General features: G+C 51.5%; 12 protein-coding genes across 12 annotated transcripts; 6 read left to right on the forward strand and 6 right to left on the reverse strand.

Moving 5' to 3' along the window:
* Window positions 1-505: 505 nt before the first annotated feature.
* AKAW2_40964S (uncharacterized protein) lies at window positions 506-838 on the forward strand (the record flags this gene model as incomplete). Its single annotated transcript, XM_041689351.1, has 1 exon — window positions 506-838. The coding sequence occupies one exon, from the start codon at window positions 506-508 to the stop codon at window positions 836-838; it is 333 nt and encodes a 110-aa protein (XP_041543044.1).
* Window positions 839-1708: 870 nt separating this feature from the next.
* Window positions 1709-2329, reverse strand: AKAW2_40965A (uncharacterized protein; the record flags this gene model as incomplete). The annotated part of the gene is made up of 1 exon (XM_041689352.1): window positions 1709-2329. One exon carries the CDS (start codon window positions 2327-2329, stop codon window positions 1709-1711), a length of 621 nt encoding a protein of 206 aa, XP_041543045.1.
* A 301-nt stretch (window positions 2330-2630) lies between these two features.
* AKAW2_40966S (amidohydrolase) lies at window positions 2631-4172 on the forward strand (the record flags this gene model as incomplete). Its single annotated transcript, XM_041689353.1, has 3 exons — window positions 2631-3002; window positions 3085-3329; window positions 3401-4172. The coding sequence occupies 3 exons, from the start codon at window positions 2631-2633 to the stop codon at window positions 4170-4172; spliced, it is 1389 nt and encodes a 462-aa protein (XP_041543046.1).
* A 43-nt stretch (window positions 4173-4215) lies between these two features.
* Window positions 4216-5732, reverse strand: AKAW2_40967A (aldehyde dehydrogenase family protein; the record flags this gene model as incomplete). Its single annotated transcript, XM_041689354.1, has 3 exons — window positions 4216-4839; window positions 4884-5663; window positions 5715-5732. The coding sequence occupies 3 exons, from the start codon at window positions 5730-5732 to the stop codon at window positions 4216-4218; spliced, it is 1422 nt and encodes a 473-aa protein (XP_041543047.1).
* A 1836-nt stretch (window positions 5733-7568) lies between these two features.
* On the forward strand, window positions 7569-9234 carry AKAW2_40968S (putative MFS alpha-glucoside transporter; the record flags this gene model as incomplete). The annotated part of the gene is made up of 3 exons (XM_041689355.1): window positions 7569-7742; window positions 7796-7816; window positions 7864-9234. 3 exons carry the CDS (start codon window positions 7569-7571, stop codon window positions 9232-9234), a joined length of 1566 nt encoding a protein of 521 aa, XP_041543048.1.
* An 861-nt stretch (window positions 9235-10095) lies between these two features.
* Window positions 10096-11127, forward strand: AKAW2_40969S (MDR family NADP-dependent oxidoreductase; the record flags this gene model as incomplete). The annotated part of the gene is made up of 1 exon (XM_041689356.1): window positions 10096-11127. One exon carries the CDS (start codon window positions 10096-10098, stop codon window positions 11125-11127), a length of 1032 nt encoding a protein of 343 aa, XP_041543049.1.
* Window positions 11128-11676: 549 nt separating this feature from the next.
* AKAW2_40970A (cytochrome and DOMON domain-containing protein) lies at window positions 11677-12890 on the reverse strand (the record flags this gene model as incomplete). The annotated part of the gene is made up of 2 exons (XM_041689358.1): window positions 11677-12782; window positions 12851-12890. The coding sequence occupies 2 exons, from the start codon at window positions 12888-12890 to the stop codon at window positions 11677-11679; spliced, it is 1146 nt and encodes a 381-aa protein (XP_041543050.1).
* Window positions 12891-13873: 983 nt separating this feature from the next.
* AKAW2_40971S (carboxymuconolactone decarboxylase family protein) lies at window positions 13874-14633 on the forward strand (the record flags this gene model as incomplete). Its single annotated transcript, XM_041689359.1, has 2 exons — window positions 13874-13920; window positions 13982-14633. The coding sequence occupies 2 exons, from the start codon at window positions 13874-13876 to the stop codon at window positions 14631-14633; spliced, it is 699 nt and encodes a 232-aa protein (XP_041543051.1).
* A 108-nt stretch (window positions 14634-14741) lies between these two features.
* On the reverse strand, window positions 14742-16556 carry AKAW2_40972A (putative 2-ketogluconate transporter; the record flags this gene model as incomplete). Its single annotated transcript, XM_041689360.1, has 5 exons — window positions 14742-14986; window positions 15036-15247; window positions 15302-15820; window positions 15870-16147; window positions 16194-16556. The coding sequence occupies 5 exons, from the start codon at window positions 16554-16556 to the stop codon at window positions 14742-14744; spliced, it is 1617 nt and encodes a 538-aa protein (XP_041543052.1).
* Window positions 16557-17081: 525 nt separating this feature from the next.
* AKAW2_40973S (glycoside hydrolase family 88/105 protein) lies at window positions 17082-18179 on the forward strand (the record flags this gene model as incomplete). The annotated part of the gene is made up of 1 exon (XM_041689361.1): window positions 17082-18179. The coding sequence occupies one exon, from the start codon at window positions 17082-17084 to the stop codon at window positions 18177-18179; it is 1098 nt and encodes a 365-aa protein (XP_041543053.1).
* Window positions 18180-19750: 1571 nt separating this feature from the next.
* Window positions 19751-20388, reverse strand: AKAW2_40974A (uncharacterized protein; the record flags this gene model as incomplete). The annotated part of the gene is made up of 2 exons (XM_041689362.1): window positions 19751-19825; window positions 19879-20388. The coding sequence occupies 2 exons, from the start codon at window positions 20386-20388 to the stop codon at window positions 19751-19753; spliced, it is 585 nt and encodes a 194-aa protein (XP_041543054.1).
* A 462-nt stretch (window positions 20389-20850) lies between these two features.
* AKAW2_40975A (GMC family oxidoreductase) lies at window positions 20851-22680 on the reverse strand (the record flags this gene model as incomplete). The annotated part of the gene is made up of 3 exons (XM_041689363.1): window positions 20851-21812; window positions 21872-22585; window positions 22638-22680. The coding sequence occupies 3 exons, from the start codon at window positions 22678-22680 to the stop codon at window positions 20851-20853; spliced, it is 1719 nt and encodes a 572-aa protein (XP_041543055.1).
* Between the last annotated feature and the right edge of the window lie 1496 nt (window positions 22681-24176).

A 24176-nucleotide genomic window follows, 5' to 3' on the forward strand; every position in this document is an offset into this window, starting at 1 on the left:
TCATAAGTACCTCCACGGTTGAGTAGTTCCGTCTCCAGCAAGGGCATATCTTGGCTAAATTGTGGGATTTCCTCCTCCGCGTCAGAGATACCAGTAACCTTCTGTCGTGACACTATGTCCCATTCGATAATGTCACATTGGCCAGAGCGGCAGGACTACGGCACACAGCAGACACGACTTTGCCTGCCTCTTATATGATGACGCCTCAGTCCTACTTCGGTATACTTCCGGACAAGGATCCAGGGTAGGCCTGGGTACTCAATATATCCTACATATCTAGTAGAAATGTGAATAATTTTCGCGAAATAAGCGGAGTTCTACTGAAATGGTGTAAGCTCACGGACTTAGCGGATGTAACTCACCGCGATATTCAGAATGAATCCTACATAAGGCTGACCCTGCCCCTCAATCAGAAGGATTGAAACACCCAACCTCCTTGCCAACATTCAATCCTCCACAAAACACCAACACTTCCAAGAGAACATCTTATTCAGAGTTCATCAACATGACTTATACAATCACCGTCGTCTTCCCCAACGAGCCCGATGCCAAATACGATGTCGATTACTACACCAACGTTCACATGAGGCTAATCGAGAAGCACTGGACCAAGTACGGCCTCAAAAGCTGGTCCGTCACCAAGTTTGGTCCGTCCTTGGACGGTACACCCCCTCCATATGCTGTTGGTAGCCGAGTACACTGGGAAAGTGAGGAGGGGATGAAGAAAGCATTTGAGAGTCCCGAGGTGCCGGAGGTTATGGGGGATGTTGTTAATTTCAGCAACAAGCCAGCTATTTTCTTGTTTGGGGAGACTTTGCAGCCTTCTTCTAAGCCTTGAGTGTTGAGATAGGTATTTACCCGAGAAGAGTATTGAGGGTATGTCGTGGCTAATTTCATTAGGAAGGGGTTCTCATTGAGCCATACAGCAAGTTATCCTTAGTCATATGGCATGTCCAGGTCATTTTTTCGTCGATTTGCATTTTGCTAGCAACTACACTGCGAAGTATGCTGGTCACCCCGTTATCTTGAAATTGCATTGTGTACGATTGAGACCGGGACCTGGACTACTACCACTGATAATGGATGGGTAGATGAATGAGTTGTTTCCTAACTGACATGTACATGAACAAACCTGCCACTAGATTTCAAGAATATATACTAAGTTAGAATGCTTGTTCTGTGCTTACCAGGTACATTCTACTTTAGTTTGTCAAACTAAGGTTCTCCAGTAGTATTTCACTACGGTGAGAGGATATTATGAAAATGCCGACGTCGATCTCAATTTAAATGTAGGCGGAGGATCGTACTACCAAGTGCCGGGAACATTATCATGAAGTTGCCTGCTTAACTCCTTTTCCATGATCTTCTCGGCTCAATCGGAAGCCACTTGGAGCATCTTACCCGAGAAGGAGATGTTGGGGACTAATGTCACACATACCACTAAGAGCAGAAATAATTGTAACAATGCTTATTGTTATCATTGCCTCGATCCTTTCGAAACCCGCAGTAAAACCCGGAAACGATGTGAAAATAGCCAAGGAAAACCGAGTGATAGTATGGACGTACCACTAGTTGTTAACACGGGCTGGATTCGCTCAAAATCCAATTCGCACATTGAAGAACTGGTAAATTATAAGAGTCAAGAAATAAAGTTGCGAACATATGCGACGCTGCATGCACACCAGATCCCATTTCGCCCATCATCCCCTCATGTTGTACGGGGAGAAAGGTAAACAGACCCTCGAATATGGTCTGCAAAGAAAGGGGGTTGGTTTTGGCCGTTACACCTGTGCAACTCTGCAATATCGTTGGCGACTCGTCGATCCTCCAACTGTCGTCTAAAGAAGTACCATTGCTTGCTTTTCCTTGATAAACGTAGAATGTGGACTGGAATGGGGAAGGTCTGTAAATGAGCCAGCTTGAAGTCATAAGAGAAATTGTTGATGTCGATCACAATGTATGCATGTCGCGGATACACATCGACGACAATTCTTCGCACCCCGTGGTATTTCTCCCAGCTGTTCGTAAATGGTTTAACGAGTTCGAATGCTGATTCCAAATAATTTTCTGGGTTCATAATTTCGGTAGGAACGTCAATAATGATGCGTATTGTTGGTAAATCTTGCATAGTTTTGAGTACATGTTCATTGACCTCGTCCATGATGGAAGGTATTATGTGGGCAAATACCGTGAGAAGTGCGTTGAGAATTACAAAAAGGTTTGATGGTTGGATATGCAGACAGCAAGCTGCACTTTCAATTTTCCCCCTGCATGCATCACCTGACTGCAAAGCTATTGGCACCACTGTTCTGACTATTTGAAGGCTCATACAGGTTGCCCTGATATGACAGGAAGGTAGAAACATACAGCAACATTGAGATGTCATCACGAATACGATTCCGTGTGCGGAGTAGACTAATCTGATATGATAACCCGTTCTAATCTTATCTCTATCCCCAACTTCCCATCCGGATATCCTCCTTCACCCCCGCATCGGCGACCTCCGCCACCACCCCATCTATATAACAAAACCCCCCTACACAACTCGCCACCAAAGTAAACACCACTAACCACTTACGACCCCTACCTCAACCCCGAATTATATCCCATTGCCTCTCAATTGAACCAAAATGCTCCTAATCAACACCACAATCCTGACCCTCTCCCCAACCCGCACGATCCTCACCAACGGCGCCCTCCGCACCGAGTCCACTTACATAACCGACATCGACAAAACCCCCATCCTCCTAGCCAAATACCCAAATGACGAAGTCATCGATCTCACCGGCCACATCCTCATCCCGGGACTAATCTCCACACATATGCACACCGCCCAGACGCTCCTCCGCGGCTGCGCAGACGACCTCGAGCTGGTATCCTGGCTGTGCGAGCGCATTTGGGTCTTGCAGGGGTATTTTACGCCCCAGGATGGATATGCGGCGGCGAGGTTGAGTATTGCGGAGATGTTGAAGAGTGGGACGACGTGTTTTTTGGAGAGTATGGTATTTCTCTCTCTCCCATTCTTTTCCATATTCATTTATTTATGTAGGTGGACGGTGCTGATGTGATACTGTGTCCGTGTAGTTCGCAGACCGGTACGGCTTCGACGGACTATGTCGTGCCGTCGAGGAGAGCGGGATCCGCGGGTGCTTGGGCAAGATCGTCATGGATACGGGACGGTACGCGAAGGACGATGCGTGGGCGATGCATCCAGGCCTCATTGAGGATCGGGAAACGTCCTTGCTGGGCACGATGAAGATGTGGGAGAAGTGGAATGGGAAAGCGGGGGATCGGATTAGGGTTTGGTTTGGGGCCAGGACGCCGGGGGGGTATACACCCTTTTCTTTTCTCCATCTAAATATTGCCCTCTGGTTATGGTAGTAACTGACAAATCTCTTAGTGTCTCCCCCGCCCTATACAAAGAAATGACCGCCCTCTCAGCGAAACACAGCATCCCCATAACCATGCACTGCGCTGAAGTCTCCGCCGACCGGGACTTCTTCGCCTCCGTCGATCATACCCCCATGACCTACTGCGACAGCGTCGGGCTCCTCTCCCCCTCCACCGTGCTAGTACACATGGTCCATCTCGACGACGGGGATATCTCGCTTCTAGCTAAGTCCGGCACGCATGTCGCGCACTGCCCCACCTCCAATGCGAAGCTCGCGTCGGGCACATGTCGAGTGCCGGATCTGCAGCGTGCGGGGGTGAATATTGGATTGGGGACGGATGGTGCACCGTGCAATAACACGTGCGACATGTTGCAGGAGATGAAGCTAGCGGGGATTATACATAAAGGGACGAGTGGGGATCCAACGGTTGTAAGTGCTGAGGAAGTGCTGGAGATGGCGACGATTAATGGGGCTAGGGCGTTGGGTTTGCAGGATAGTATTGGGAGTTTGGAGGTGGGGAAGAAGGCGGATATTGTGGCGATTGATGCCAGGGGCGTGGAGATGCAGCCGTGGTTTAATCCAGTTAGTGCGGTGGTGTATACGGCTACGGGGAGGGATGTGAGGTTTGTGATGGTGGATGGCAAGGTGGTTGTTAGGGAGGGCGAGTTGGTGACGATGGATGAGGGGGAGGTGGTGAGGGAGGCGGAGAGGAGGAGTAGGGAGGTTGTCGAGAGGGCTGGGTTGGAGGGGAAGGTGGGTGCTAGGTGGCCGGTTGTGTGAGATCTAATTGAATTGGATTTTATTGTGAGGTATAAAGGTTCGATTAAAGCTTTGGTAACCACAGAGTCTGCGAATTGCACCATCCTGTCAGTCCGTTCAATCCCCACTCCACTCCGAGACCGCTCTTCTTGTGTCCTCCGAAGGGTGCGAAGGGTGCACAATCGAAATGTGAGTTCACCCAGACTGAGCCCGCCTCGAGATGATCTGCCATGCGTCGTGCGCGCTGCAAGTCGCGACTCCAGACGGATGCTCCTAGGCCGTAGTCTGTGTTGTTGGCGCGCGCCAGCACGTCCGTCTCGTCGGACCATTTCAGCAGAGGGAGGATAGGGGCGAACGGCTCCTCCTGCACCACCCGGGATGTCTCGGGCGGGTTGTCGACGATTGTTGGAGTGATGAAGTAGCCTGTCCGGCCTGGAATGGGATTACTCGAGAAGGTGCTCAGGCCGCTAGAATGGATGTTGTTAAGAAGGTCGGTAGCCTTGTCGTACTGCATCTTGTTCTGCAGAGGCCCGATAAACACATGCGGCTCGGTTCCCTCGCCCATCTTCAAGCTTTGGACATGCTGCACGAGTTTATCGCGGAACTCATCGTAAATCTTCTCGTGCACATAGAGGCGCTTGATCATCATGCAGATCTGACTTGAGCACAAAAAGGAGAGGAAAGCAATCTACATTGTTAGCAGAGATATAAAATTCAGAAGATGCAACACACCTGAGGAATTATAGCATCGATGTCTACATCTTCGCAGACAATGCAGGGGTCATTCCCGCCCAGTTCCAATGTCACTTTCTTCAACGTCTTAGCACAACTAGCCATGACACGCTGGCCAGTAGCTATCGAGCCCGTGAAGCTAATCTTTTGAATACCCGGGTGCTCGGTAATCATCGGTCCCAGATCGTCGCCCCCACTGAGAGCCTGCACCACACCCAGCGGAAAGCATTGTGTTGCCAGTTCCGCCAATTTCAAACCACAGTATGGCGTGTATGGGGAGGGCTTGACGATGATAGTATTACCCGTATACACAGCTGGGACAATCTTGCCGATAGCCAGCAGTACAGGAAAATTCCAGGGCACAATAGCAGCGGCTACACCGATAGGGATATACCGCTGAATTACCTCCCGGTCGTCTGTGTCATTGACGACCGTCTTGGGAATAATGATGGAGCTGAGCGAACGGGTCCACTGAATGGCCATGTCCAGCTCGGTCGATGCCTGGCTCAATGATTTGCCCTGCTCGCGGGACAAAAGTCCCACCAGATCTTCCTTATTGGCCGCGATGCGATCAGCAAAGGAATGGATGGCAGTGCGGCGCTCATCATACGAGGTCCGTGACCATTGACGAAACGCTCGGCTGGCAGCGCCCACTGCGCGATCGAGATCTTCTGCTGTCGAGACGGGCACTTCAGGGTTGGGCTGGCAATTGGCTGGGTTAATGCCATGACGGGTTTGCGACGTGGAAGTCAATTCGTTGTCGATGACATTGTAAAAGGTCTGATCTGTTAGATCGGATGCAGATGGAAGCCATTCAAATTGATAACTTACGGTGTAATCCAAAGCCATGATGTCCAAAGTTGTGATTATTTACGATGATGGGGATGAAAGAAAGCAAACAAATGGGGCAGGGCATGGCCAGACTATAAGAGCAGCATCGCAATAGGCCTAGAAGAACCTCAAGCACATGAAAGCCGACCAAATCCGCTAAATCGAACTCTATACCGGCCGCATTGGGCGAGATTGCTGACATTCCCCGCACCTTGAATCTACTTTAGTCACTACGGTGCGCATGGGGACTGTGTAGCTCCGAACAATGAGTGGATGTCAGATTGATCGTCGGACGCCTGAATTGCCGTCTTTGTCTCACCTTCCAATCACGTTCTCCTGCAGCATGCGGCATTGGCAAGCGTCACACAGCTGGAACGTGGAAGAGCAGTGCGATGTGATATTATCTACACGAGTGACACGAGGCACGGACGGCGTCCTTTCCCTCCAGTCGGAGATTTTCCGCCTTCAATTTCAGCTTGCCAGCCGGTGTCTCCGGCCTGTTGCCTGAGGCGGCGTTCTCCGGACGCCTGGTAGCCTTAATAGCAGATAGACACATGATTATAGATGCGAATCTTGATTGATTGATTGGAAGCTTTGCGTGTGGCGAGATAGTCCGCAGGTATCCGGAGTATCTCTCAGCGGGTGTTTTGCGACGTGATTCCCAGCTGCCTCGAGCGAAAACTGCAGACTCCGCGCCAAGCGAGTGGTAATTGAACTATCTGATAGTTATCAAACACACTACGTCACAGTAGCATTGCTTATTCTTTGTTTCTCGTTTACCTGGTGAAACTGTCTCTTCAAGGGCACTCCCATGTGCTGACTAATGCCACGGAGCAACGGAGAAACACACCAGCCGATGGCATCCCAGCGTCGGTGCCTTCAACAAGATGGTCAGTGCGACACGATACACCGGCGATCAACTTCTGACCAGGTTGGAAGCGGTTATTGAAACCTTAGCTTGACTGATAGCTCGCAGCTGGGTTTGGTCATGGGACTTTGCTCGGGTACTGTGCAGGTTGGCGTGTTCCACAGTGGTCAATTGGTTCCAACACCAACTTGAATCATCTCGACATGAGAATAAATCTACTCGTAACTGGGAGAGATCTGTCTCGGAATCATGTTAATGCTTTTGAAGTACACCTAAGGAATACGATGTAAAGCCTATTAAGAGAAACTCAGATCACATCTTTTCCAAAATAAATTGTCTCAAAATTCTTGATACTAACAATATATGTTTTCGATGGCAGGGATGATACTAGAATGAATTCAAGTGTCCGACTCATTTTATCTTTTCATCTTAATACATTAGTAAGTAGGGATGAAATGTATAGTTCTCAGAAGAACTAGGAAAATTTCATTAGGTCTGGGGTAGCAAATATACAAAATAAAGATTTAGAGGAATCTCTATTATAAACTCCAGCAGACCTAAAGGATAGATTGAATTATCATGTAGTTTGTATATACCTGACTAAGTATGTTTGATAGCATATGTAAGAACTTGCTCAATTGCCCAGCATCAAATTACCACTAATTGTCTCGGCAGAAACCCCAAGGTCCTCGAATGACAGCACAGGAGGGTTTCCCAATTCCTCCTACCAATCATGTGCGGTGCATTTAGCACGGCATTTGAGATGTGGATAAGGATTGAGCAAATCATGAATAGATGAGATATAGATATGCTTAGCTGCACATGGCATCGATGAGCCATACAATAAAATAAATGGTACCGACATAATGCTGCCCGAAGCGATTGGCGCAACCACCCGAGCCAAGAAGGCCAAGACAGCAGGCGCGTCACACATAAAAGCAGATGAACATCCAGTATGTGAGAAGAAATGAACCAGTCACCCCGCCATGGGTAATATTCTAGATGAAAAGCGACAGACAGTCGTTCAGGTTCTTCCGGATGGTGTGAGCGACGAAGCCGAGTTTGCGCAGGAGTTTACTCGAAAGGAACATGCGCTGGGGTTCTGGGAAGCCATGCGACGGCACTGGCCGGCTGTGGCTTGGGCGTCGTTTATGAACCTGGTAGGAAACTAATATATTTGTCCGGTTGAAAAGCAGCTGTTAACTTACCATAGGCGACCATTTTGAAAGGCATTGTAGGTCATCCTCCATTTGAGTTGAGATGCAGCCCTAACTGGTATAGGATGGCGGTATCGTCAAAGGTCTAGTCGGTCTCGACGTCTTCAAAAAGACATACGGCTACAATTACCATGGGGAATACGTCCTAGCCGCTCAGTGGATCTCCGCCTTCCAATACGCAAATCTACTAGGGGCCATCGTGGGCGCTCTTTGCTCGGGCTTTGCCTACGATCGCTTCGGTCCACGAGTGATGATAGCTGTGTGCTCGTGTTTGTCCATCGCCTTCATCTTCGTGCAGTTCTTCAGTCATACGCCAGCCCAGCTGTTTGTGGGCGAGCTCATCAATGGGTGCATCATCGCGTTTTACCCCATTTGTGCCTCTGCGTACGTGGGTGAGGTGACCCCGCTGGCACTCCGCGGGTTCGCGGCTACAATGACCAACCTTGCCTTCTCGATCGGGTCGCTCATCGCCTCGGGCATCCTCAAAGGCACGGAGTCGCTGAACACCACCATGTCGTACAAAATCCCCATCGCGACACAGTGGGCGCTACCATGCATCATGCTGGCGCTGATCTTCTTCTGCCCTGATCCGCCATACTGGCTTTGTCGACATGGTCGCAACGAAGCCGCACTAGCATCGCTACGGCGTCTAGCCACTCCCGGTGTAGATGTGTCGCGGCAACTATCCCATATCGAAGAGACACTGCGTCTAGAAGCCAGTTTCCAGGCCGACCGACCGACATACCGGGAATGTGTGCGTGGGCCTAACCTCCGCCGCCTGCTGATCTGCGTGATGGCTTACAACATGCAAGCCTTCACGGGAAATGTCTTCTTCATCAACTACGCCGTGCATTTTATGGAGCTGGCGGGCTTAGACTCGTCAAATGCATTTTCGATGAACATCGGACTGACGGCGCTGGGACTTGTCGGAACATGTCTATCGTGGCTATTACTGCCCTATGTGGGCCGCCGAACGATGTACATCTTCGGGTGCTCCGCTTTGGCGGTGGTACAGTGCCTGATCGGTGTGCTCGACGTCGTCCCACGAGACAATGCCACGGTATGGGGACAGTGTGGGCTCATGCTGGCCTGCACGTTCGTGTATGATCTCAGTCTCGGGCCATTCTGCTATGTGCTGCTGGCGGAAGTCTCATCGGCGAGACTGCGGGGACTGACCATCGCGCTGGCCACAGTCAGCTGCTTTGTGTGGTCGGTAGTGTTCGCAGTAGTGATACCGTACGCGATGAACGAAGACGAGGGGAACTGGCGGGGCAAGATGGGATTTTTATTTGCGGGGTTAGGCGCGCTGTGTGCAGGTTATTGCTTCTGGTGGATGCCAGAGACGCAGGGAAAGACATTTGAGGAATTGGATGTCCTGTTTGAAAAGGGTGTCCCCAGTCGAAAGTTCAAGAATTGTGTGGTTGAGATGCAGTAAATAGAAGTCAATTCTGTCGATGCCGAAGACCGAATCTACTCCGACAAAAAATTGACAGCTTATGCTGACTAATGCCGGGGATAATGGAGATAACATCAAATCAACCTCAACATCCTCCACTACCGAGGTATCTTAATGATTTTCTTCAGTCTCAACACCTTCTATTTCTGCTTGATAAGCATCGGTCGTCGAATACTAATCAGTTTCACCGTCCGCATTGAATCCCCCACTTATCCCCTTATCCCGAGGCCCGTAGCATAACTCGACACCGTAAACCCCGCCGAGTGGAAACTTTCCGGCTTCCATTCCTGATTCTGAGTTCGCTCCGCCAGTATGACATAACTAACCCTTCACGGAGTTGCGTTTCCGTTGAATGCAGCCTATCGGAGGGGTACATTTACACAGTAAGAACTGTATTTCTATGGTGTTTGTTTGAAACAATCTCCCACTCACTCTTTGGGGGGAAAAAAAAAATCCTAACTTGCCGAGCAGGACTCGTCGTTCACATCCTGCCCGGTTGATGCCCCGAACAAGCATATCCCCCGATTGCCTCATCACCGGCACGGTCCACCAGAGCCGTGGTTCAACGGAGCTTCTGCACCAATCTGCCCGTTGTCCCGGTCGAAAACCCACCCACACCAGCCTGTTTCTGGCAAGAGCCTAGGTAACTCAAAAAAACAATCCTCGTCTCGAGAAGCTTCTGCTTGCTTAGGGGGCAATGTAGTAGAATCATCACGGTGCTTTGTAATCGACATTCCACCCGCCAAGATCCGCAGGAAATATAAACCCTACGTCAGACCCTTATTCCATTCATAGCATATCTCTCCAAACACTCCAAGTGAAACTCACACCACAATCACCATGTCCAACCAAAGCCTCGTCTTCAAGCAAATCCCCACCGGCTACTTCGTCCCCGGCCAGGACGTCGTCCTCGAGCAGGCCTCGTACGACGCCTCCGCCCCGGCCCCGGAGGGTGGCATCTTCGTGCAATCCCTCTATGCCAGCTTCGATCCCTACATGCGCGGCCGCATGCGCCCCGCCCACATCAAGTCCTACTCCCCCGCCTTCACCCTCAACGCTCCCATCGACAGCAGCATCATCGGCAAGGTCCTCCGCTCCAACACTCCCGCCTACAAGGAGGGCGACCTGATCATCGGCTTCCTCCCCATCCAGCAGTACATCTCCGTCGCCGCTGACCAGCTGTCCCGCGTCCGCGCCCTCGAGAACCCCCTCGGCATCGAGGACATCCGCGTCTTCATCGGCGCCCTCGGCATGCCCGGTCTGACTGCCTACTCCTCCCTCTACGAGATCGGTAAGCCCAAGAAGGGCGAGACCATCTTCGTCTCCGCTGCCAGTGGCGCTGTCGGCCAGCTGGTCGGCCAGCTCGCCAAGCACGAGGGTCTGAAGGTCATTGGATCCGTCGGATCGGACGAGAAGCTCGACTTCATCACCAAGGAGCTTGGCTTCGACGGTGGTTTCAACTACAAGACCGAGAAGCCTGCTGATGCGCTGGCCCGTCTGGCCCCCGAGGGTCTGGATATCTACTACGAGAATGTTGGTGGTGAGCACCTTGAGGCTGCGCTGAACACGATGAACGATTTCGGTCGTATCGTCGTGTGCGGTATGATCTCGCAGTACAATGGCGGTGGTTACCCGATCAAGAACATCACCAATGTGTTGACCAAGCGTCTGGATATGCGTGGTTTCATTGTCGGTGATAAGGGTATGGGTGATAAGTATACTAAGGAGCACCAGGAGAAGGTGCAGAAGTGGATCAAGGAGGGCACTTTCAAGACCTTGATTCATGAGACTCAGGGCATTGAGAATGCGCCCGAGGGTTTGTTGGGTATTTTCCACGGAAAGAACCTGGGTAAGGCTGTTCTTAAGTTCTAGATGCAGCTATGCAGCTATGCAGCTATGATATAGATATGGTATAGATATTTAATGATTATTGATTTAACAAACTATGAGAGCTTTTTGTAGTAAATGTAATTATCATTGATTCAGCAAACTGACACAACTATTTGTAGTAAAATACAATCTGGTATAAATAAAGTGCTGACACCACGTGGGATCCACTAGTCACTACTCCGATCCTAGATCCTTGCCAGACTATTCTCATCTTGGTAGCCTATACTGACACCTGATAATCATCTTTTCACCCTACATCATCATAACACAGAATTCATCCTACCCAACCCTTTCCTCCACACTACCCCCCTTCTCTCCATCTCCATCACCATCCCCACCTTCCCTCCCCTCCACAGTTCCCACCCTCTCCCCCTCCCCGTCCACCCCCCTCCTCTTCCTCTCGACCATCCACGCCACCAACAACCCCCCCAAATAAATCCCCCCAACCACGCCCGCCACAACCGCATACCCAACGACCGCCCCCACCGGCGCCATCCCCATACCCCGAGCAACATGAATCCCAATCCCCCATTAACCACCCCCCACCACAATAACCCCCCTACCAAGCCACCGATGACAAAGCCCCCACACCGTCCTACCCCCCGTCCTCACATACCCAAAATGCTGCAACCAGCCCATGGCGGGCTGAAACAGCACCAGCACCCCGACGACAATAATGCCCAGGATCGGGTGCGCCGTGCGCAACTGCCCCGTCTCATAGGCAAGGTAGATCCCGCATCCGAAGCCCGCAAGGGTCATGAGCATAGTGAAGAACTGGAGAGGCATATGCAGTCTGAATTTGGAGATGGGGAGGGAGATAGGCAGGGGCATGAGCAGGGCCGAGAGCGGGTAGAAGAGCACGAAGGAGAGGCCCATGAGGGTTGCGTGGGTGATGAGGATATGGGTCATTTTGGTGAGGTTGGGGAGCGGGGAGGAAGTTGTGGATGGGTTGGTTGTGGATTGGGCGGGGATGGAGTCAGTGAGGGGGTTGTAGTTGGCGAAGGGGTTTGTGGTGTTGCTACTACTGCTGCTGCTACTATCTGGGGATGTGGTGTTGTTGGGTTGAGGGGGCATACCGGCCCGAGTGAGATCGACTTGGATACCGCCCATGTCGTCGTGGATGGAGATGTCGGCGTCCATGGAGGCGGAGTTGATGGGTACGCCGGCGCGGTAGGCCCAGATGAAGGGGAAGTTGGTGTCCTTGGGGTTCATGGTACCGGTGCCGTCTTGCCAGGTGAGACAGTTGTCGCAGCGGAAGTTGGCTGTCATGGTTGTTCTGGTGTTGTCGGAGGGGGAGCTGCTGTTGGTGAGGGCGGCGGTGGTGGAGTTGATGGTGGAGATGCCGGTGCCTGGGAGCATGGTGATTTGGGTGTTGCTTGTGTATTGGGGTTCGAAGTGGCCGAGGCCGGAGCGCGGGGAGAGTGTGATTTTGGTTGACGAGGAAGTGTATAGGAGGAACATGTTCGCGCCGGTCATTTGGGCGCCTTGGCCTAGGCCGACCCATTGGATGGAGGTTGGGGCCGTGATTTGGATGTAGATCGGGCCTGGGGTGGAGAGCGTCGTGGTGTTCGGGATGGTGAGGCTGTAGATGATGTCCGGGTTGGTTGGGGGGGAGAAGGAGATGATGCTTGCGTGGGCTGGTATTCGGCTTGGTTAGTATGGGTAGAGATGGTGGGTGGTAAATGGGAGGGAGGGGAGGTAGTACCTAGCCCTAAGGCTATGGGGAGGAGGTTGAGCCACTTCATGGTGATGCTACTTGGGATAGTGGTGGGAAAGGTATCAGGCCTACTGTGACGGACTAAAGTCTGGTAACGAGGATATATACCCTTCAAGCGGTCAGCTATGTCTCGATGTGAAGCTACCTGCTAGGGTCATGCATGTTGAGACAGACATGTTCCATTGCAACGACGTTGGAACGTTGATAGATACTTGGTTCTGCGTCTCCCCCTTGCATCGCCCTTGCAGGGCTTGATTCTCCGCCAAGCTGACGGCTCGAAAATGGTAGCTGTCATGACGGAAAACAAGGTTCAATAGACGTGGATCAGCCGATGGCATTGGGCTGGAATAGTGCTGTTGGAGCAGTCGGGACTCGGGAGATTCTAAGCCACTATGTGACATGGAGCTGGAGAGAGCCAAAGAGGGACGTGAGGGATCAGCGAGGGGGTCCCTTGCAGGGTTGGTATGTGAGAAATTTCGGTGATATATCCATGACTGAGTTGATAATTTGGTGAGTTTATCTCAACAATATATAAATAGGATAATATTAGCTAGCAAGTGAATGTAAATCTGTCAACTTAATAGAAACGACACCAAACACCCGATATCACAGTATTAGCCCATCTCTCCCGATCTCAGCATCTCAGCTACTATTCTCCGAATCCAGTATGACTGCTCTATACCCCTGCAGACCCAAGAATGCGCCGACGCACGATCCCCGCACCCCAGACTCCCCCTGCACCAGTGAGCAGTAAGTAGTTGGCAATTAGTTGACAATTACCTACCTACCTAGGAGTTAGTGCTACTCCCACCCCAACTCACCCCATACAAACATGCTATCGGCATCTACACAGCCGACCACCCGCACCCGCACCCACTCGGCAACCAATCTCGGGTCGGGCGGATAAACGGTCCATTCCATCCATTCCAAACTCACTCCAACATACAATAATACTAAAGTGCTTTCATCCCCACCCCACCACCCCCTCCCTCCATCCACATTAACCAACTTATGTTTATCATCCCCAAACCCCGATCCAAACCCTACCTTTTCAAACTGTAAGCCAATCACTCCCCTCTCAATCCTCTCCTACAACAAATCTAACAACATCATCACCAGTAAATCAATACAATCACGAAAAATGCGTCTCCCCTACGCCCCTTCCACCCCCCCGGACCCCACCGACCTCCCCACCACCGAAATCTACTCCCGCATCGCCGCCCGCCGGCATCCCCGCCCCCTCATCCCCCTCGACCTCTCCCTGCTTCATTCCCCTCCCGTCGCCGACGGCTGGAACAGCTTCCTCGGCGCGATCCGCACCCAGACCATCATCGACGGCGGATTACTCGAGTTGGCGGTGTGTCGCGTCGCGGTACTCACGAATGCCATTTACGAGTGGAATGCGCATGCGCCGTTGGCGCTGAAGGGCGGGATTAAGGGGGTGGAGTTGGGTGCGGTGCGGACACTTCCCTCTCTGGCTGAGGGAGATGCGAAGGCGGAGGAGGAGTTGAAGGGAAGTCAATTGACGGATCTGCAGAAGGCGGTGGTGCGGTATGTGGATGAGATGACGCGGACGGTGAAAGTGCAGGATAGTACGTTTGAGAAGTTGAAGGAGGTGGGGTTAACGGATCGGGAGATTGTTGAATTGACGACGGGCGTGGCGGGGTATAATTGTGTGAGTCGGGTGTTGGTTGCGCTGGATGTGGGGGAGAATAATGCGAAGGAGATGAGGAGTGTGGATGATTTGGTGGCGGATCTTGAGAGGAAGTGATCTACCATTCATCTAGTATGATATAATGGGTGTATATAGTGGGTTGGTGGGGTGATAAGGGTATCAGATGCTTGAATTGTATGGGAGGTGGAGGGTAGCTAGCTAGGCCTAGTATATATATCTAAAGTGGATATTCTCGCGGTCTGTCCTGTCCTCGAACGCCCTCGCTAGATGGTCCTCGCCCTCTAGGGATATGCCCATCTCCGTCATTGCCTTGTCTTTCTTCTTGTTTTCCCGGATCAGGTAGAAGCGCAGGAAGATCACCGCCAGTGTCATGGCGGAGTAGCAGCCGAGGTGCACGCCGAAGGCAATGAAGTACCGCGGGGCGTCGCGATCGAGGAATACTTGGGGGCCTACTTCATTAGTATGTCTGTGGAATTATAGGGACACATAGGGTCATACCGATGGCGTTCCCGACAGCCCAAGAAACAAACGTCGCAGCCACAACAGTTGACTTCTTAGTAGCGCCGGCAATGTTTCTCGTCACCATGGACAAGCCCAGGTTCTGCGCAGACCAGAACGAGAGTGTGATGTAGTAGCTGATGAGCAGGCCGACTTTGGTGCTAAGGGAGTGGTTTTGCACCGTCATGAGGACGATGGTTCCGACGAAAGATCTATCTCCTGTTAGTATCACAAAAATGAGAATAGTATATGAGAGAGGGGCTCACGGAATGATGAATCCCAGCATCACCAGCAAGTTCTGCTGATATCTCTTGACCAACCACGCACTCGTCAACAGCACAATAATAATGTAAAAGCCCAGAACCATCGCCAACAACTGCGTCTGCAACTCCGTAAAGTTGAACCCACTAATGATGATATTCGCAAACGCTCCCAGTCCACTTGTGGGCAGCGTGGTAAAGATCTGAATCGCGCAATAGCAGTACATCTGCGGATCCCGGAATGCTTCCCACATCTGGTACGCGCGGAACTTCTTGTTCTGCAGTCCGGTCTGGTTGGCGCGCACACGCTCAACCATCTTGTGTTTGTCCTCTTCGGTAAAGCACTTGGCGCGCATCGGGGAGTCAGGCATCCACCAGACCACGAAGAGGCCCCAGAGCACGGAAATGCAGCCGTAGGTGAGGAAGAGCGCTTGCCAGGATTTGAGCGCGCGGTCGGAGCCGATTAGACTGAAGCAGTAGGCTAGGAGACCACCGACGATTTGTTGGCCGCCATTCATCATGTACCTGTTGTCATGTCAGTGTGTGTAGATGAAAGGTGTAGGGCTGGGATTACCAGAAGGTGACGGTGGAGGCTTGTTCTTCTCGCTTATACCACATGCCGGAGAGTACAACAAAGGAAGGCTGACAGGCAGCTTCGAAGATACCAAGCAGAGTACGCACGGTCACTAGACCGGCGAAGTTGTGGCATGCCGAGTGCAGGGCTAGAATTGTGCCCCAGCAGACGATATTGAAGCCGAGGTATTTGGCGATGCGGACGCGTTGGATGATCCAGTTGGTAGGGTATTCGACGATCAGGACGGCGATGTAGATGCAGGTTGTGAGCCAGGAGTACTATTTAGTTAGTGCCTGAGCGTATCCAGGTAATAGGCTCACTCACCTCCTGTCCCACAAGATGAGCATCGTCGCGAATGCCCATGATGGAAGCAAACGACATGGTACCCTTATCCAGCGCCTGCAGAAAATACGTCACGATCATGATGACCAACACACGACGATCAATCATACGGCGAAGACGCCGACTCTCGGCTTCATCGACCTCGATCTGGCCGCGGGTGGCATACTCCAGCACCTCATTATCGACACGAGCAGCATCGATCGGGTCCTTGAGTTTGTCGGTGGGGGAGAGCACCCGCTCGACATGGGAGACATCTTGAGTCGCCTTGTGATCCTCCACAGCTGTGGAAGCTCCTTTGGAGTCAGGCCCGCCCGCGGGCATCGAGTTAATATTCTCCATAGACATATTGCTGCCAGACCTCTAGGGTTAGAGAGGATCAACTGGGTCAACCCAGCTGGGGGACCGGACACCCTTATATCGGTCATGCGGAAGATAGAGTCTGACTAGGGCATGAGTGGCTGCTCCGTGGCTGCATTTTCACTCCAATGAGAGGCATGATGGGCAGGTCTGATAGTCTGATAGTCTGATGCCAGGGATGCCTGCGGGCTGGGATTCTCCACGCGTACAATCCGGGGGCGGACCCTGCCGCCCCCGCGCGGGGACAATTGGCCCGAGCCCTTCGCTTAAGAAGCAATTCAGAGCCTATCCTTAGTTTAGCATCTTAAACGACCAATCCCTCTATTTGCCGAGCGAGCTTGGCAGGATTAAGACGTGGCTGCTCGGCAGAATTTAGCCCGAGGGCATTCCCCGCATTGCTGCCGGAGCTCGACACGAGGGGTGCTTCATCCCACTTATAGACACCGGTGTCACCATACGGCAGCACAATCAACCGCCACCCAAGCAAATCTCCTCGATTCCTCATCTCTCACCATGGATTCTACATCTCCTCCCGCTGTCAGGTCCAAAATTGACCTCCTCATCACCAACCTCGTCAACATCCAAGACAAAACCGGTCAATTCCTCCTCCCCCTCGCCGATGGCCGCATTATCGATACCAAGTCCTGGCATGGCTGGGAGTGGACACATGGTATCGGCCTCTATGGTATTTGGAAATACTACGAGATGACCGGCTCCCCACACCTCCTCCAGATTATCGAGGATTGGTTCGCCGCCCGTTTCGCCGAAGGCGGCACCACTAAGAACATCAACACAATGGCCGTCTTCCTTACGCTGGCATACGTATACGAGAAGACGAAAAACCCCGTCTACCTTCCGTGGCTGGATTCATGGGCTGAGTGGGCCATGCATGAACTCCCACGCACCAAGCAGGGCGGAATGCAGCATGCTACATACCTCACGGAGAATTACCAGCAGTTGTGGGACGATACGTTGATGATGACCGTGATGCCGTTAGCGAAAATTGGAAAGTTGCTGAATCGGCCAGAGTATGTTGAGGAGGCCAAGCGTCAGACGTTGGTGCACGTAAAATACTTGGTGGATACGAGCACCGGGCTGTGGTTTCATGGCTGGACATTCGAGGAAGGAGGACATAACTTTGCTCGGGCGAGATGGGCGCGCGGTAATAGTTGGGTGATGATGGTTATCCCAGAGTTTGTTGAGTTGTTGGAACTGAAGGAGACAGATCCCATTCGCCTGTTCTTGTTGGATACGTTAGAGGCCCAATGCGAGGCATTAATGGGCCTGCAGGAGGAATTGGGCTTTTGGCACACCCTGCTTGACCATCCCGATTCGTACGTCGAGGCCTCCGCCACGGCAGGCTTTGCATATGGTATCCTCAAGGCTGTTAGGAAGAGGTATCTGCCAAAGAAGTATCGGGTAGTTGCAGAGAAGGCCGTTCAGGCAGTGTTGGGCGCCGTTGATGAGACTGGAGAACTCCAGCAGACGAGCTTTGGCACCGGCATGGGAGATTCTTTGGAATTCTATAAGAAGATTCCCTTGACAGCCATGCCATACGGACAGGCCATGGCCATCATGGCGCTGGGCGAGTATCTCCGGGGATTCCTATAGAACTGTATTTCTTCCTTTTTTAAATAGCATATAGAGCAACAGGACCACCTTTCTGATTAAGCTGTGAAAGAAGTAATATTGTACCGGTTCAACGCTCTGAGACGGGTTTGTATCCGTAAATTCGATCCAACTCTTCTTTAAGAAAGAAAGATCCACTTTCATACCTTTGAGTCAGTGACAAAAAGCTCCCCCGCTTTCCGGAGGCGGTGCTGATGGGGTGGCGTGTACTGGCAACCCCACTGCGAAACCAGTGTTAGCTTCCTTGCAATGGCCTCCTGGAATATAGTCTATCACCCCGAAAGTAATCCCGCTTGACCTTTCCAATTTTGAATTGGCTGGTCCTCTAGTCGGATGTCATTGTACAGCTCGATCAAGCTTGGAGACGATGGCTTCTCGGTATAATAAGACCTAGCGTCCTTTTCTTGGCCATAGATATGTCACCAGATGGCAGCAAAGAGACGGTAGTCATCAGTAGAGTCAAAGAGCAGTTTTGAAATGACCTCCTGGCATCTCAGTGCCCTTTGTATGCGGCGATCGCAGCACCCGCTGAACTCCATCCTCGAAAGTAATGAACACAGCCCAATTGAAGCTGCCGCTCGCGGGATGTTGATGGGGGTCGCAAATGCATGGAATATTCTGTCGAAATTTGCTTGCAAATTCACAGAGTGCGTGGATATTGAGTCTGGCATGCAGTAATATGGCGGGCCTCTTATCAGATAGCATGATAGTGTCTATCTAAGACATTGCACAGTTCATGCTGAATGTGTACTTGGTACTAGTTGTTAAGGCACTGGCATGCCAAACGGCAGAATTCAAAAGGCGGTCAAAAAACATACAGAATCCACGGTGACCATCTGGGATCTGCAAAGCCTTAAATCCGCTTAAATCCGGGGTTTTCTGATCGAGGTTCACTAGGTTCTGCCGCATTTGGCGGTCAAGCGAGCGGTCATGGGGGACAGTATTTGGAGGTAAGTCTGTGTGGTTGGTTGGTGAGCATCTACTTGGCTTCCTGTTCTTTGAATACTACCCTAGCATCTTCCTGCTGACCTCGAGGCTTGATACACCCTCTGGAATTTTGTGATGCTATGAATTCATGTTGTTTATTGTATGCAATCTGTATGATCTGTATATACTACGATGTGAGTATGCCTAACATTGCACAGGAGGAGAGCGCATAGATGAGCAAACTTCAATATCGTTCGACAAGCAAAATCCTAACTACTATCCCAGCTATACCTCGACATAAATCTACACTCTTCATCAGAGTACCCAAACCCTTAATTACCAACGGATGTAATTATACGCACACTTTCCATAGTATAGCGCAGAAGCAAGTATCTGCATGCCCCCACTACTCTCCCACCCTAGTACTTCATACCGTCCGACCTCACATAAAGTATAAGTCCATAAAGTGAAGAGCATGCTCCAAGCTCCAAATATCCCGCATACACCCCCATCCAGACTCCTTAAGCCACCTCACAACCCCAGTCAACCATGGGAGACCTGCAGTTCTGCCACCTTGCATGGAGGCATCTCCCCCCGTCGTAGACAATCCCGTCGGCCTAAAGGATCTAGGCATGATATAAGTGTGACGATTTTCCAAAGATCTTCGTAAACATGAGACCGATACGCGGCACAACGGACGACTTTGCATAGGATAGAAGATGAGAATGTTCCCCACAGGGAGCAATAAACACACCTGAACAAGCGTCTCTAGATGCTTTAGTCTGAGGACGGACTTTCTCTCTTCGCAGAGTACCCCAAATGGCCTCAGGGGCATGAGGTCATCCCTGACCGCTATGCTCGGGGTTGGCGGTTGGTCGAGGAGCATTTCTCGCCAGCTGGCTTCGGGGCGGGAGTAGGGGTGGTTCCGTCCTAGCCTTGGATAGTTCGTTGTTTGTAGGGGCATGAATGGGCGAAGCCAGTTGCTGCTATCTTGTGTGCTGTTGACTGATCTAAAGTTGCTGACGAAGTACTTCAGGAGCTTGTCCATGAACGGGTTTGTGGTGCGCCTGGGATTATGCTCTTCGGTTGGTGACTGCCTTTCAGGGCGGAAGAATAAGGCTCTTTGGAGGGTCGGAGATGTCTTGATGAGTGAGTTCCAGAGATGGCAGACGCGTTGGGAGAGAAGGAGGGTGGTTGCGTCAAGCTTCACGAGGACTTGTTCTAGTACCTCAGGGATGAGGAATATCTGGTGTGGTGATTCCATTGTTCTGGTTTGGGTGATGTAGCTTTTCAGGTGGGTTTTGTTTATATAGCAAGTAAAGAAATGTCTACCTTGAGAGTAGATATTGCGTAAAGAAACTAGTTGTGGAGACTTTCTTTTATTGTCGTCCTAGTTGTTGCGTTGGAGTGTAATGTGATGGACAGGTAAAGACCGAGATATCTGGACTTCCAAAGGAAAGGTACGTTCCTGGTTACGTAGGGTACTATCATTTATTCGTGTTGATGAGGTACACGACTGGCCACTTGAAGACGGGAGGATGATGAAATGATGAGATTCGTATAGAAATTTCACCAGTCCCACCTTCAGAACATCATCATTCGTATACACCGAGTCCCGGCTCTAGATATAGATTGACATAGGCGCTTATAAGGTATCAATGTAGAGAGCCAGTGATTGATCATAGTCACATTCCAGACGAATACCTATTCACGTCTTGTAAACCACCTACAATCGAGCCTCCGAAATATCAAATCCATATTCCTCTGCCAGCGCATCTCCGCATGTCAAACCAGTAACATACGCGGTTGCCTGCGTGTGGTTGTTGGTCAAAACAGGCACCACACCCATGTCAGCAATTCGCAGATTCTCGACACCAAATACCCGGAACCGGCTGTCCACGACCGCATCGACATCCCCGGATTTGCCCATCTTGGTCGTGCCAGTCATGTGCCAACTGGACCCGAGTGTGTTCTTCCAGAACTCAAGAATATCCTCATCCGAGTCGGACGGGGGAGCAATCAAGGCGGACACTGTGTCCTTCTGGAAAGATTCATGCTTCGTTACCTCTAGCGCATGGCGGTAGATCTCAATACAAGCGCGCCTGTCGAACGGATGTGACAGGAACTTCGGGTCAAACAACAGCGGGTCTTCGGGGTTGGCTGACTGCAGACGTACTTCGCCACTGGATTGCTCGTTCATCAAGAACACGAGCATACAAACGTAGCTGTAGTCTTTGAAGGGCTCGGGAGAGATAAGATGCAGTGGGAAGTGTGTCATGAATTCATAATGCGGCACCGTGTCGCGTTGTAGGAAATCCTGCACAGTCGGAGGCAGTGCTTTGAATTCTTCAGATGCGACCAAGCGATCCGATTTGAGCCAGCCGGCGCCAATCTGACACGAGTGACGTGCCCATGGTCCAGTGCCATCTTTGCTCCATTGCTCTAGTGCCGACTCCATGGCGGCCGGGTTGCCGAAAAAGGCATCGCGATCGTTCGTTGTCGGGTTCCGTTGGAAGCAAAGCGGTGCGAAGAAGTGGTCTCGAAGACCCTGACCTACCGCAGGTATATCCTTGATGACGGGGATCCCAAATTGTTGCAGTTGGTCCGCTGGTCCAAGTCCCGAATGCATGAGGATCTTGGGCGTGTCCAGTGATCCGGTTGTTAGGATCACTTCTTTAGATGCGAAGTCTGCAGCGACGAGCCTGGTCAGTTGGATAATTCAATCAAATGATGATTCTAATGCATACATCTTGCCCCCGTGGTTTCCACACCAACAGCCTTGATGCCTTGAAGTACGAGCTTGAGCGCCGGCGTCTCCGTTATGATAGTCAGATTAGATGGTGCCCCATCTAAAAGATCAGTTGCCGTCACTCTTCGGCCCTGGTGGGATGAATTGATGACCAAAGCCATTCCAATCGGGTCTCCCGAGTTGTGGTCAGGGTTGCGAGTCAGGCCAGCCTGCTCGAACACATCCATCATGAGAGGAAGATCCTGCTCCCATTCAGCCGCATAGCCGACCTTCAGACCCCCCTGGGAGCCGTGGTCCGAGGTATTTGGGGTCGCATATTTGCTGTGCTTTGGGTCCACAATGGCACCGTTGAACGTCTCCAACTGCCTGAATCGAGCTTGCATGCGCTCCCAGCGAAATAAGTCATCACCAACAAGCCCAGCCCATTGGTTATAGTCGTCTCGCGCACCCACGGTGTAGACACCGAAGTTGATGGCACTGCTGCCACCCAGCACCTTGCCCCGAGAATAGTCGATCTGTCGACCATTACAGTGCTCTTGTGGGGTGGTCTTGTAGCCCCAATTCAGGTCCCCATTCATAAAGGTTTGCCATCGCTGGCCGTCCACACGCAGCAATGGATCATCCTTACGAGGGCCGGCTTCAAGCAGGAGGACCTGAGGGCGTCGCGCTGACCGAGCAAGTCTTGAGGCAAGGGCACAACCCGCCGGGCCACCTATAATATTGTTAGGTGTAAAGCTCCTGATCAACGAGACTTTCATACTAACCACCCACAACGATGAATTCCCACGTCTGATCAGTCGAGGCCATTGTAAAGTCAAGAATACCACCCTGTCGGCAACCGTAACACAGCGATAAGAACAGTGTCTCACAAGACAAAAGGATGACAAGTCAGAAGAGCAGATGCCCCAAATAAAGGCAATTGACAGAAGCTTGGCGGGTGGGACTCCCATTGTGTCTAGTCCTGGGATCGACAGCAAGATACGAATGACAACCCCGCAACCTTCGCGCCATGTCCATTCCCGGCCAACCTAAAAGACGGAACCAGAGACGGTTTACACCGTTGTGTTGTGAGCTGCCGTGTCTTGGGTCAAGTCAGCCGTGCGGACACATCATGGGCTATCCCAGGCCCACAAAGTCAAGACTAAGTGAGTTGGACGTCTCTAGGCAAACTGATGAGGTCCACTCAAAGCCGTTCAAAGTGATGATCTTTGAGTTTCGCGGCGCAAGACCGACTGCTCTATTTCCCCGAGACCTTCCCTCCTCGGGGGCATTTCCGCAGTGGAATTGACGCATTGTCTCAAGGAGTTAACAGCATGCATAAGCTTGACAGGGATCATCTTCCTAGTCGCCCTGCTGAATGCTCCTTCGCCCACCACTTGTCGTCCAGCTCTTTGCCATTGGTGGAAGTGAACACGAGTAAAGAGGGGAGAAGACATAGCATTCCAGCGCAGACCTCTGTAAGCCGGCTAGACCAGAATTGTCGGGTATGCGACCGGGGGGTACAGATCAGATACTGCTTGGCGGAGTTCATGAAGAGCTGCAGAAACGCGAGGTCGAGAAATTATGCAGTTTGCTGCAGAAGCTTATCACCTCCCGCATCGCTTTTATATTTATTTTTCTTCTTTGTTCCTCCCATACTACTCAACAGACAAATGGACGCCCGCATTAATTCCTCCCCAGGCCTCAACCGTCTGGTATTCCAGGTCCGAACTTAGCGCCCGAGCAGCAGAGTCGATCGGCACGGCGATGAGGACAACATATGGGGGCCTCTTAGACTCTGGATCGGGGATGGAAATCCGAAATTCTTGTGGAGAAAAGGGGGTCAGCGAAGAGCTCGTCCAGCGCGACTAGCGCGGCCACTTCACCAGTCTCTGTAGTCTGTACTCCGTAGGTTGCGCGACAGCGCCGATCGGGACGCAACCCAAGTGGGGAGCGTTTGTCGGTGATCAAAAAAAGGTGTACAGTAGCTCGAATACAGTAGTACTAATGGTAGTACTTCGGAGTCCGGAGAAAATCAGTGATGGCAGATGGTTGCAAAGTTGGGCTGTGAACGAGAGTGGAGTTGTGAATCTGGGAGTTGGAGAGCTGAGAAGAGAGCCGTCCAAATACCGTGCCTGAGGCCACCCTACATTGGGTAAAGGCATCCTGCTACGTTCACTTGCTTTACTGAGTACACGGTCACCAAGGACAAATCGTAAAAAGAATTAAAAGATTAAAGTAGGCATGAAGATGATGGATGGTCCCATTATGCGCTTGTATATCCGGTGACCCTTACATCTATATAAACCAGCAATTGCAGGCAA

The sequence above is a fragment of the Aspergillus luchuensis genome, chromosome 4 (genome assembly GCF_016861625.1).
Source record: "Aspergillus luchuensis IFO 4308 DNA, chromosome 4, nearly complete sequence".
Lineage (NCBI taxonomy): Eukaryota > Fungi > Ascomycota > Eurotiomycetes > Eurotiales > Aspergillaceae > Aspergillus > Aspergillus luchuensis.